The sequence below is a fragment of the Terrapene carolina genome, unplaced genomic scaffold (assembly GCF_002925995.2).
Source record: "Terrapene carolina triunguis isolate 2854851 unplaced genomic scaffold, T_m_triunguis-2.0 Scaffold62, whole genome shotgun sequence".
NCBI lineage: Eukaryota > Metazoa > Chordata > Testudines > Emydidae > Terrapene > Terrapene triunguis.
In genome coordinates this window covers 43,015,292-43,029,322 of record NW_020664413.1, presented here as the reverse complement: position 1 = coordinate 43,029,322, position 14,031 = coordinate 43,015,292, and the positions used below count along the sequence as shown (strand labels likewise).

The 14,031-nt window shown below is 44.8% G+C and overlaps 1 protein-coding gene across 2 annotated transcripts in view; it reads left to right on the top strand.

Annotated features, from left to right (window-relative positions):
* Positions 1-618: 618 nt before the first annotated feature.
* ZNF385B (zinc finger protein 385B) overlaps positions 619-14,031 on the top strand; it is a 240,519-nt gene continuing 227,106 nt past the window's right edge. The window contains exon 1 of one of the 2 annotated variants that reach the window (XM_024204029.3): positions 619-855. In XM_024204029.3, coding sequence (XP_024059797.1) covers positions 831-855 — 25 coding nt within the window. In that variant the 5' untranslated portion in view covers positions 619-830. The remainder of the gene's footprint in view (positions 856-14,031) is intronic. The other variant, XM_024204036.3, reaches the window with a different exon arrangement.

Sequence of the window (14,031 nt, the reverse complement as noted above, 5' to 3'; positions counted from 1 at the left end):
TTATGTTCTACTGTACAGAAGATCTTAGTCTAGGCCAATACTCCATTCCCCTTCCCCCCGCAAATATTTACATTACTCTTTATATTAGAGATGGACATATCTGTGGATATTCTTGCTCTCTTAAGCTGATTTTTGTATCCTTTACATAATTGTATAAGCGAGTGCTTCTATTCATATGCAAAAGAGTCCAGGAATGACTTTTATTTTTTAATTTATTTGTATTATTTTTATTTATTTATTTCAGGCTTTTCCAATAATAAATCTCCTCTGAATACAGGCTGCTGATTCTCCTCTGTCTCCTATTCACTGTGGAAAAGGCAGAGCTATTTTTAACATTTACAAAATTTAGATAGATGATTCTTCATTCTGTGTGGTTTTGAGCTAAATCTGTAGAGCCTTTCATAATCATATCCTTTTTATGGTTTGCTTGAATTTGATCACAGTTGCTGATTTCATGCATTGATAATGAAGGCTTAGGTTGCCTGTTTCTAAGCATAAATCCATCTCAGACTTCTACTTTGATAGTGCTCTGTGTTCAGTACGCATGAAGATATAGAACTGAAATTGCTTTGCTTTCTTTACAAATGACTCAGTGTGCTTGTCCTCCTTCCCTAAAATGTTGCCAGCGTGTAAAGGATTTTCAATGAGCAATGCAATAAGCCAGCATCTGGGAAGGTTTGAAGCTGCATTGGTATAACAGTGTACTGTCACACAGATGATCAGGGCTGGAGCCAAGTCTCTGTAGCACCGTAGATCATATTGGTCACATACTGGAAGTTTTGTTTATCTAACTTGGTTGCTATTTAAGCTGGTTAAATAGTATTGTCATAATGTGGAGTGGACTTCCTAGTAGAGGTGAGCATGATTTTATTATTAAACTTTTCTGGTTAGCTTTGAGATATCACTATTAGATGCTTACATGTTTGGCACTATTTCTGTGGGTATGTCATTTGTATTCTAGTTATTACAGTGGAAATAGCAAATGGGATAACAAAAAGGCAAGGTATATTTGATGGGTTTTTTTTAATGTAAAAGTAACTCAGTAAATATATGTGTTAAGCCTCCTCCTTTCTTTGCTTGCTGTTTGCAGAGGGTATCTTACCAGTAGGTGACTTCCTATGCATTTTAAATATTTCAGAACATGTCAGTGATACTATATGATTTGCTAATCATTATAGAAGTAAGCTAATTAATAGTATGATTTGTACACCACTGGTCACAAAGAAAGCTATTACTATATACATTGAATCCAATTTTGAGTCATTATGATATGAAGAATACATAAGAGACCAATGGTATTCATAAGATAAACTAAGAAAGTAAATGAAATAAACTGCATGCTGGAGTTGACTTCTTATATAAACCTGACATTATTAATGTTAAAAGTTATGACCTCTTATGTACAGAACAACCTCCAATAATTCATTTGCTCTGACAACTTGTTTCATGAGAGAGGTATAAAATTACTGTCACTTGTGTCTAACCATGCTTTAATTAAATTTGACATTAAGTCCAGCAAGTTTTATTTAAAAATAGGGTGCTGAAGCTACTATATGAAGTTTATATTAGTAAATCTTAAAGTTGAAAAAGATCTCTCAGAGCAATAAATAGTGTGTAGCTATATAAAAAGCTTGGACCAGAAATTTTACCTATTGCAAAACACACTAAATTTATTTAATCTGCAAATTACTTATTAAGCATCACAGTGCTGCGGCTGTGCTTAGTCTATGTTGAAACCGGCTTTAATTATGTTCCGATCTGGTGGTATTAACTTGTTTAATACAGAAAAAGAGTTTAAAAATTATTATTATGTATTCAAAATGGTATTTTGCTTGCTAAAATAATGTCTGTTTATGTAGACTACATATTTTTTTATGAGGAACTAACACAGCTCATGCGTCTTCCTGCTAAATTTATTTATGAGGCAGCTGTTTTATAGCTTTCAGCTCTAAAGTTATAGATAAGTGTGTATTTGTTTGACAGAAGATTCGAGAATTTCCATTTACTGCCAGTACATGTAAAGCTTGGCTAAGCAGACTGCATCAGGAGCACACCATTTGTATTAGCCAATCTGTCTTTGCAAGTCCCAGGGCCACTATCTTGCTAGAAGCCACTGTGTGCTTTTGAAAGCATGAAATTAGTTTTATACTGAGCACATGGTTTCTCATTTAGCAGTTCTTTTTATGGTAATGGTCAATTTATAGTTTGCTGCCAGGATTTCGGTGTTCTCTCAAAGCTGATAGCTTCTGCTAAGGTGTCCTTTGGAGATAAAAAAGAAAACCCAATTAGACCCTAACTAGGGGAGAATTCTCCCCATCGACCCATTTATTATTCGTATTCTTATTTCAAAGTTATTTTATGATGACAATCTTTCTGATAATACCCATCAAAATACATTTTCCTGCCATAGCCAGTTCATGAAATACAAAAATTAACATTGTCTTGTTACTTTGTGCATAGTTTTGTAATCAATTTGTAATAGGCTGCCTTCATGAGGGTGGCAATATTATATCCTTTTGTCTATTTCTTAGTGTATCAGGAGCACAATATGTTGAATGTAAAATAGATGGTGCAAGGTGTGTATGTCTTTGTTGAATGTTGCTATGTAGTTCTTTAGACTCCAGACTGGAATTTTTAAGTCTGATATGATTGGTGTTGGTTAAATGACAGGAATACAGGAAAATGGCTGTAAATAGTTATTCTGCCCTCGACTCACCCCGAAATGCATTTTACCCGTAACCTGGTGAAACTACTTTTTATAAATGTTTAGCTCTGGTGAGCACTTTTCCTTTGAAAGTGAAATTTTCACTATGCTAAATTATGCACTGTTTCCATAATTGCAGATACTGTCAGCTAGAGGTTAAGAAGCTAAAGATGTTGACAAATGTTGAATTTACTTGGTACTAGGCTGCTTTTCCTTAGGTTAGTTTGGCCAGTTTATGCTGTTGATTCCTTTTGAAAGCTAGGCTCTCAGTTCTGTGCCTATTTAATATAGGTTTCCCTCAGTGCTTTGGAATAAATCTTGCAATAAGATCAGCATTTACAATACAGTATATACTTCTGTGCTGGAGTTTTCTTTCCAACTGGCAAATCCTGCCCTGCCTCTTGCACCTTGGAAGACCTGTTAGGCAGTGGAACTGCTACATTTCCTCTGTGCAGGTGGCGAATGTAAAACATGAGGAGCTCCTTCTACACCTGTGTGGGCTGAGGAACTGGTGGAGGTACAAGCTGGTGGATGTACAAGTAAGCTGGTACACCAACAGTACGCCCCTTCTGCCCCATGGAAAAGGGAAGGGTGCAGAAGTTGTGAAGACAACTGGACACTGGGAGGAGCCACAAAACACCATTTTAATCTAGGGAAAGGATTCTGTTCATACCTGGCAGCCACAGAGCTCCCTGCACCAAACCTGTGTGTTTGGGTTGGACCTAAGAATTGAGGCATAGATACAAACTGACACAGTTGAGTTTTATGTGGTTTTAAAAATGTGGTTGCTGTCATTTTCAGACCTTTAAATTCATTGCTCCATCATTTTTCTGTAAATGCTCAAAGCATACTAAGCAAAAAAAGGTTGGTGTTTGCATTTAGAAAAATCTGTGCGGCATATACCAGTAGCACAAGCTATTAAAAAAGAAGGGGAAAAAAAAAACCTCTTTTGTAAGTACAGTGCATTTTTCTTGCTCTGTTCTTTTTTGGACTTTTATCAAGTATTTTTATTGCTATAAAATACATGCTTGCCAAATTACAGGCAGGGTAGTTCTTTGTTCCACAACTTTACATTGTGAGTAAGCTGCTTTCAACTTCAAAGATCTTACATCCTCTTAAATGTTTAGATCACTGCATAGCTCTCCTTCTGCCAGTTCATACTGATGGGTAGTGAGAGAATCACCTTCCAGAACACTGGTAGTGTTGGGCAAGAAGCAGTTAGTTTCCTTGTTGGGAAATTTACTGCATTGAGAGAGTACTGAAGGGTGCTATTTTTGTATGGTGGCTTGCATGACATTTCTCTATGAAAATATTAATAATTTTTAATCTTTCTCCTTTAGGAAAACCGTGTATTGATATATAGAACCTCTGAGGATTGAGAGAAAACTTGGATAAGCAACACCCCATTCTGGGCTTATCTATAAGAATCCCTGTAGGATACAAGGACAGTGTAAGTGAGAAAGGAAAAGTGATTTTGGGGAAGTGGTGTGGGGTTTATAAAGAATCCCATTCTGCACCCTCTCTGCAGGCTGGAGAAATCCCTGGGAGGAGTTAGGTTGTTAGAAGTCTCTCCTGGAAGGTTAGGCCAAGTCTTGGGCTAGCCCCTGAAAAAGGTTCTTGGTGCTCAAGAAGTGCAGTTTTAAAGAGTGGTTGAGGTCCTGGAATATGAGGCAGTTGACGTATCCTAGGTCCAGATGGCTTAGCACCTCAAAAATAAGGAGTGAGAGCTTAAACTTGACATTGTATTCAATAAGAGACAGCTGAGGAAGTGGAGTGTGAGGCTGATGTCCTCAGCAGTTGGTAACTGAGCACAGCAGCTGGATTGTGTACCAGTTTCAATTTTCTCAGGGCTGATGGTTTCAAGTCCAGTTAGATTGCATTCCTATAATTAAGAGAAACACATGTCTTTGTGATTTATCAGTCATGTCATCATTAGCAAGGATGGGATTCAGTCTTCCAGTCAGTGATGATGGAAGAATGTTTCTTGTGAATTCTGCTATGTGAGAACTTTGCATCAGGAGGGTCCAGAAGAATTCATAGAATCATAGAAGAGCAGGATTGGAAGAGACCTCAGGAGATCTAGGCCAACCTCCTGCTCAAATAAAGACCAACCCCAACTAAATCATCCTAGCCAGGGCTTTATCAAGCTGGGCCTTAAAAACCTCTAAGGATGGAGATTCCACCACCTCCCTAGGTAACCTGTTCCAGTGCCTCACCACCCTCCTAGTGAAATAGTTTTCCTAATATCTAACCTAGACCTCCCCCACTGCAACTTGAGACCATTGCTGCTTCTGTCAGCTGCCACCACTGAGAACAGCCTAGCTCCAGCCTCTTTGGAACCCCCCTTCAGGTAGTTGAAGGCTGCTATCAAATCCCCCCTCACTCTTCTCTTCTGCAGACTAAACAAGCCCAGTTCCCTCAGCCTCTCCTCGTAAGTCATGTGCCCCAGCCCCCAATCATTTTTGTTGCCCTCCTCTGGACTCTTTCCAATTTGTCCACATCCTTTCTGTAGTAGGGGGCCCAAAACGGGACACAATGCTCCAGATGTGGCCTCACCAGTGCAGAATAGAGGGGAATAATCACTTCCCCCGATCTGCTGGCAACGCTCCTACTAATGCAGCCCAATATGCTGTTGGCCTTCTTGGCAACAAGGGTATACTGTTGACTCATATCCAGCTTCTCGTCCACTGTAATCCCCAGGTCCTTTTCTGGAGAACTGCCGCTTAACCCGTCGGTCCACAGCCTGTAGCACTGCATGGGATACTTCCATCCTAAGTGCAGGACTCTGCACTTGTCCTTGTTGAACGTCATCAGATTTCTTTTGGCCCAGTCCTCCAATTTGTCCAGGTCACTCTGGACCCTATCCCTACGCTCCACTGTATCTACCTCTCCCCGCAGCTTAGTGTCATCCGAGAACTTGCTGAGTGTGCGATCCATCCCATCATCCAGATCATTAATGAAGATGTTGAACAAAACCAGCCCCAGGACCAACCTCTGGGGCAGTCCGCTTGATGCCGGCTGCCAACTAGACATTGAGCCATTGGTCGCTACCCATTGAGCCCGATGATCTAACCAACTTTGTATCCACCTTATAGTCCATTCATCCAATTCCTAAACTGCTGACTGGCTTTTTCAGATGAAAGCAAACTGTAGCTGTAAGCTCTGTACGGTGCCTCCCTCTGCCTACAGGCATACATCTGTCTTGCTAGTATTTATCTTCCACCAGCTCTTTCTTATCTATGTGCAGATTTTAGCCAGATGTTAGAAAAGCTGGGTGACAGACAGTACTGTTCTTTGCATTTGTAAATCCAAGTTCTTCGAGTGCTTGCTCATGTCCATTCCTTGCTAGGTGTGTGGGTGCCGTGTGCACAGTTGCTGGAGATTTCCCCTCATTGATATCCGTAGGGCCGGTTCTAGTGCCCTTTGAAGTTGTGTGCACATGCACTATTATAAAGAGCACCACTGGCCCTGCGCCTTCTCAGTTCCTTCTTATCGCCTGTGATGGTTGCTGGAACGATCCTTCTTGCTGTGGCAAGGTTTCTTTCCCAGTGGTTGGACTTTCTCTGTTCAGATTCTGTATAGTTATCACAGTTAGTGCATGTAATTCTTAGAGTTAGTGTATACAGCAGTGTTAATAGTTGTCCTTGTTGTTGGGACTTTTTTGCTCTAGGGGCTGCGCATGCCATGGTCCCCAGGCTTCAAGCCATGCGCGTCTTGCGGCAAGCCGATGCCAGTTAGTGACCTGCACGCTAGCTGTTTAAAGTGTCTGGGGGAGTCTCACATCAAAGAGAAGTGCCAGATCTGCAGGGACTTCAAACCTGGCACCAGAAAGGACAGAGACATTAATCTGAAGGCCATTCTCATGCAGGCAGCCCTCAGACCGGTCTCTGAGCTAAGCCACTCTGAATCAGTGCCGAGTACTTTGGCATCTGTGCGGAGCACTCCTACAGAACCATGTTCTTCCTGGCACCGGTCTCCATCCCTGGTGCCAAGAAAGAAACATAAGAAACAGTGCACCGAGAGAGGGCGTTCTCCAGTACCGAAGAGAGACAAGCAGGGACAAGCCACTTATCCTCCCCTGAGCCACTGATGGCACCGCAGACTCTGCCTAGAGTGCTGAGTCCAGAACAGGACCACCACCAACTCCCAGGAGCAGCCGTGGGGTCAGGCTTTTGCTGACCCTTCGACACAGGAGGTCTTTCTGGTGGTGAAGGACCTGCTGTCCCTCCTGATCCCACTGACTCCTCAAGGGCCCCCACCAGCCAAGGTGACTGGGGACAGAAGGGAAGAAGGTCTGGCAAGCTCCTTCCCGGTATAGACCACTGCAGCACCGTCCTAAGGCAAGCCCTCCATACTACTGATGCATTGGTCACTATTCTGACACTGTCTCCTGGTGGTGGGAGTAGCTACTGCACTGCCATGGTCTCCAAGGGAAGAGTCCTCTTTGGGGTCCGAAGGGGAATCCTTCACTCCGTCCAAGACCTACATGCCTCCGGACTTTGGTACTGACCCTCCCGCCAGCGCCTGGCCACTGGTTGATGCAATGGCAATATTGAAACCCTTGGTTCCCCGGGGCTCCCTTCCCATTGCTCATACTCGGTGTCATAAAGGCGGGCTACCACCTCTTCCTATCCAGCACCAGACTCTGACTCTGGCACTGACATCCAGGAAGTGGTCATAATTGACATGATGGAAGAGGAGGGAGCCCCTCCTCCAGCACAGGCCTTCTCCTCCTCATCCCCGGATAAGGCAGTTGCAGGCCCTAGTACTCTGCTCCCTTAAGATGACTTCAGGGCCCACCAGGACCTCCTGAAAAAGGTCATGGTAAACTTGGGCCTGGAGGTGGAGGAGCTTATGGAATTGGCACACAGCCTGAGCGACATCCTGGCTGCAGCTACTTCCTCCAAAGTGGTCTTGCCCATAAACAAAGCAGTATTGGGCCCCATTTAGACACTCTGACAGACCACTTCTTCTCTGTTCCCCACATCAAAGAGGCTAGAGAAGAAATACTATGTCCCAGCAAGCAGGTTCAAATACCTTTACTTGCAACCCTCTTCCCCTGGGATCCCTGGTATTGTCAGAGGCAAATGAACAGGACAGACAGGGGTAGTCGAGTGCTATCCATCTAAAATAAAGAAGCAAAGAGACTGGACCTGTTTGGATGCAAGGTTTATTCGACGGGCAGTTTCCAACTACGTATCTCCAACCAGCAGGCTTTGCTGGGGAGGTCCGATTTTAATCTGTGAGACTAATCCAAATTTAAAGCCTCCCTTCCTCGGGAATCGAGGTAGGAATTCACGGCCATCCTAGAGGAAGGCAAGATTGTGGCCAGGAACTTCCTTCAGGCAGCTTTGGGTGCGGCTGACTCGGCAGCCAGGATTATGGCATTGGCAGTCCACATGAGGCACTGTTCATGGCTCAAATCTTCTGACCTCCTTCACCAGGTTTAGCAGCCTGTCCAGGAAATTCCCTTTGAAGGCATCCTGGACCTGCGTCGCCTCAACAAATATCTCAAGAAACTGAGGTTCCGCATGGTCTCCATGGCTTCCATCATTCCCTCCCTGGATCCAGGAGACTGGTATGCCACCCTCAACGTAAAGGACATTTATTTCCCAATCTCTATTTTTCGGAGTTGCAGAAGATTTCTCAAGTTTGTAGTTGGTCAATGCCACTACCAATTCACCACTCTTCCCTTTGGCCGATTGGCAGCCCCACAGGTGTTCACGAATTGTATGGTGGTAGCAGCCTTCCTCCGGCATCGAGGTGTGCAAGTCTACCTGTACTCAGTGACTGGCTGACCAAAGGTCGGTCGCAGACTCAGATGCAGCATAGCATCAGTATAATACGAGCCGCCTTCCAGACGCTGGGTCGGTTGATAAACGAGCAGAAGTCAACCCTGGTCCCAGTTCAGAGACTAGAGTTCATTGGGGCAGTGCTCGATTTGACCCAGGCTAAAGCCTCCCTACCAGAAGCCTGATTCTGATCTATGTCAGACATGATTTCCAAGGTCATGGTCCACCCAATAACGATTGCTTGGGTCTCCCTCAAACTATTGGGTCACATGACGGCATGTACCTGCATGGTGTGGTACGCAAGGCTATGCTTCAGAGCCCTACAGATGTGGCTGGTGTCAGTCTAATCCCCGAGAAGACACCACCTGGACTCATTACCCATTACTCTCAATCCCTCCTCCATCTCTAGCTTCACTGACCTGGTAGGAGAGACCCAGGATCCATAATGGAGGGGGTACCATTTGCTGCCTCTCAACCATCAATAATCCTAGTCTTGGATGTGTCAAACCTGGGGTGGGAAGCCTACCTCAGCAGTTTAAGGCCCTCTGGTCCCAGGAAGAACTCTCCCTGCATTTAAATGTCAGGGAACTCAAGGCGGTATACTTGGCTTGCCATGTGTTCCTTCCATAGATCTTGGGCAAAGTGGTGCAGGTCCTGACAGACAACACTGCATCAATATTTTACATCAACGAGCAGGGAGGGGCTCGATCTTCAGCCCTGTGCCAGGAGGCCCTCTGGCTGTGGGTCTTCTCTGTGAATCATGCCATTCATCTCAAGGTGTCACATCTCTCAGGAGCCCGAAATGCACTGGCAGATTTCCTCCGCAGATCCTTTTCTTCTCACCCTGAGGTTATCAATGTAATCTTTTAGAGGTGGGGGCCTCCCCACGTGGACCTGTTTGCCATTAGACAGAACAGGAAATGCCATCAGTTCTGTTCACTGCTTTGGCACAGCATGGACTCCCTCTCCGATGCCCTTCTGCTCTCTTGGGTAGACCACTTATTGTACGCCTTCCCACCAATCCCCTTGGTTCACAAAGACCTCCTAAAAATCAAATGGGACAAGGCAAAAGTTATCCTGATAGCACTGGTGTGGCCATGCCAGGATTGGTTCGGTACGCTTCTGGATCTCTCAGTGGCAGCTCCACTCAAGCTCCCAATTCGCTTAGACTTGATTTCACAAGGCCATGGCCGGTTGCTTCACCTGAACCTTGTCTTCCTGCACCTGACTGCAAGGTTGCTGCATGGCTGAACCCTGAAGAGCAGGCCTGCTTGGATTAGGTTTGACAGGTCTTGCTAGGTGGTAGAAAGCCTTCCACCAGGGCTACCTACCTGACCAAGTGGAAATGTTTCACTTGTTGGGTCTCCTAACAGAATCTCTCTCCATTCCAATCTTCGCTGAAGTCTATCTTGGATCATTTGCTCTACTGAAAGCATCAAGATCTGGCTCTCTCGTCTATTAAGGTTCACTTGGCAGTCATTTCAGCCTTCCATCCTCCAGTGAATGGCAGATCAGTGTTCTCCCACGAGATGACAATCCGGTTTCTCAAGGAGCTGGAAAGACGCTCTACTCTCAGGTTCAGAAACCAATCCACCCATGGGACCTGAATCTGGTCCTGTCGAGGCTCCCAGGGCCTCCCTTCGAGCTATTGGCATCCTGTTCCCTACAGCTTCTCTCCTGGAAGGTCGCCTTCCTAGTGGCGATTACCTCAGCCAGAAGGGTCTCTGAGATCAAAGCCCTGATGTCAAACCCCCTTATACGGTGTTCTTCATCAAGGACGATGTCCAGTTGCACCCCCATCCGGCCTTCCTAGCAAAGGTGGTGTAGCAGTTCCACAACAACCAGGATATTTTTCTGCCGGTCTCCTTTCCAAAAGCTCACGAGACCACTGAGGAACATTTGCTTCAGACATTGGATGTTATGACCATCATGATCTCTCATTCCACAAGAACCCAGGCTTCATCAGCAACGTTCCTCACACAGGTATCAATCCAGGACATCTGCAGAGCTGCAATCTGGTCGTCAATTCATACCTTTGCTTCTCACTACACCATCACCCAACAGGCCCGTGATGATGCCAGTTTTTGGAGAGCAATGTTGCAGTCAGCATGTCCATGAACTCCAAGCCTTCCTCCGGGGGTACTGCTTGTGAGTCACCTAGCATGGAATGGATATAAGCAAGCACTCAGAGGGGGAAAAATGGTTACTAACCTTTCGTAACTGTTCTTCAAGATGTGTTGCTCGTGTCCATTCCCTGATCTGGCCTCCTACCTTTCTGTCAGAATTACCGGCAAGAAGGAACTGGTAGGGCATGGAGCCGGTGGCGCCCTTTATACAGGCTCATGTGTGTGTGACTCCAGAGGGCGCTAGAGCCGGCCCAACGGACACCAGTGGGGGAAAAATCTCTGGCAATTGTGCACCCAGCACGCACACACCTAGCATGGAATCACATGAGCAACACATCTCTTAGAACAACAGTTATGAAAGGTTAGTAACAGGGTGTTTTTTACATGAACAAAAATGAGGAGGTTGAAAAATGTTTATATTTTTACAAGTTGAGTAGAGGCACCTTTTACGATGTATGTTAGGTAAAACTTTAAGTCAAATCCCTATCTGAACTTCATTTATGACCTAGATGATAAGCTCTTCAGGGCAGAGGTAGTCTTATTTGTTACTTGTTTGGACAATCCTACCACAGCAGAACTGTGATCCTTGACTGCAGCCTGTATTAGCTATTGTAATACAAACATTTATTTCTCTCAGTTCCCTTTCAGGAATACTATAGGTTGTGCAGTTGTGACACACTCATCAAGCTAATAAGTAAAACAGTGTCCCTGATTCTGGACTCAATAACACTGAAAATCCAGAGTAAGTTCTTTGAGTTATGTTGGTGGAACTGAGACGCGGCCCTGTGTTTTCAGTCTTGTGCAGGGAAATTTTTGTTGAGAGAATTCCACCATCCCAATGTTTTTACTTTCGGAACTCAGTAAGTGGTCTGTAAATTGTCCTGTAATATAGGCCCAGTGGTGCCTGCCTCTAGTAGTCTCTAATAATTAATCCCTAAAATAAGTAATGTATCATTTAGAACTAAGGCCATGCCTTCCAGCTCCCCCCACCTCCCCGCAAAAAACTCCTCCTCTTTTTGTTTGGAGACCTTCATGTTAGGAAACAGTTTTATCAGGATATTTTAAAATTACTTTCAAGACATGCTAGCTCAAAACTGGGTTATGGATTTTCACCAATGTGCATGAATAGTGTGTGTGTGTGTGCATTCTCAGTTCAGAGTTAACCTGATATGATTGCAGTGACAAGACGGTAAAATATGTTTTGATTCACTGTGTAAAGGTATAAATCCATAGTTTAGGAATTACCATTTAAATGTAAGCAAAAGTAAAGACTTTATCAGTGGAGCACAATTAAATACAGTAGTAAAGCATGGAGAAAATAGAGGTCAGGTAGGCTTCCAGGCGTTAATGTGGCACATGTGGGTAAAGTCAAAGAAATCACTTCAATGAAAAGCAGGCTTGGTGGAAAGAGTTAATATTTATTGTTCGAAATAGCAGTCAGTGTACAGTGGCCAGCTTTGCTAGTGGTGTTTCATAGCCTGATAATGAGGCTCTATTAATGAGCAAGGGTGTTTTGAGGTAATTACTTTGGTTACAATTTTCAGTCACCTAGGAGCCTGAGTCCCATTGACTTTAATGAGATTTGGTTCCTAAATGCCTAAGTTGCTTTTGAACCACTAAGGCCCTTTTTAAAACTTCATTCTGCAGGGTAAAATTTTACCTTGGAACGAAGGTCAGCCGAAGGCACAGTTATTACAGAAGCATCCATAAGTTGTTCTTATTAGAGAGAGAGAACTAAAAACTAACATTTCTGTCTGAAAATTAACTACTATGATTATGGAACTTTAAGCATTATTGACTGGACAAGTTAGTAGGGAATATTTTCTCAATTTTTTTCAGTTTATTTACTTAGTTCATGTGACAGCACTTGGTCTACTCATTTTCACTTTTGTTAGTCTATAATGTAGTTGGTTTCTTCCCTACAGAAAAGCCCCTTATCAGTTAGGGATCAGGAAAACATTTATCTTTAAGGAATTAAAAAAAAAAATCAGAACATATTATTAAGAGGCTGTCATTAAAAGGTATTTTGTTTTATTAGCTTTTTAAAAACAATCCGGTTGACATTGCCCTTAATTGTATAAAAAGTCCGTATTTTGGCATCATTAAGGTAATTGCATGGCTACTGTGTAGCTAGTGCTGGATACTATTATAACTTCTAGAGCTAGTAAGTAGTAAAACTAAAAACCCTTAGGGTATGTCTACACTACGAGAGTAGTTCGATTTTAGTTAAATCGAATATGTGCAATCGATATTAGAAAGTCGAACGTGTGTGTCTACACTAAGGACAGTAATTCGACTTTGTGAGTCCACACTAACGGGGCAAGCGTCGACATTGGAAGCGGTGCACTGTGGGCAGCTATCCCACAGTTCCCGCAGTCCCCGCTGCCCATTGGAATTCTGGGTCGATCCGCCAATGCCTTCTGGGTAAAAAAATGTGGCGAGGGTGCTTTTGGGTAACTGTCGTCATCCGTCAGTCACTACCGCCCTCCCTCCCTCCCTGAAAGCGCCGGCGGGAAATCAGTTCGCGCACTTTTTGATCAGTGACAGCGCGGACGCCACAGCACTGCGATCATGGATCCCGCTGCGACCATCGCTGCAGTTGTGGCCGTTCTCAACGCCTCGCAGCTTATCATACACCTTTCCCAGAGGCAGATGCTGAGAAATCAGGCGAGGAGGCTACGGCACCGCCGTGAGGGCCTGAAGTCGGAGAGTAGCACAGAGCTGTCAGAAACCACGAGCCCCAGCGCCCAGGACATCACGGTGGCAATGGGGCATGTGGATTTTGTTGAACGGCGATTCTGGGCCCGGGAAACAAGCACGGACTGGTGGGACCGCATAGTGCTTCAGGTCTGGGATGAATCCCAGTGGCTGCGAAACTTTCGCATGCGGAAGGGGACTTTCCTCGAACTTTGTGAGTTGCTGTCCCCTGCCCTGAAGCGCAAGGACACCCGCATGCGAGCAGCCCTGACTGTCCAGAAGCGAGTGGCCATAGCCCTCTGGAAGCTTGCAACGCCGGACAGCTACCGGTCAGTCGCGAACCACTTTGGCGTGGGCAAATCTACCGTGGGGGTTGTTGTCCTGCAAGTAGCCAAGGCAATCGTCAAGGTACTGCTGTCAAAGGTAGTGACCCTGGGAAACGCGCAGGCCATCATAGATGGCTTCGCAGCGATGGGATTCCCAAACTGCGGTGGGGCTATAGATGGGACTCACATCCCTATCCTGGGACCGGGCCACCAGGCCAGCCAGTACATCAACCGAAAGGGCTACTTTTCAATGGTGCTGCAAGCACTGGTGGACCATCGGGGACGTTTTACAAACATCAACGTCGGATGGCCGGGCAAGGTTCATGACGCTCGCGTGTTCAGGAACTCTGGTCTGTTTAGACGGCTGCAGGAAGGCATTTACTTCC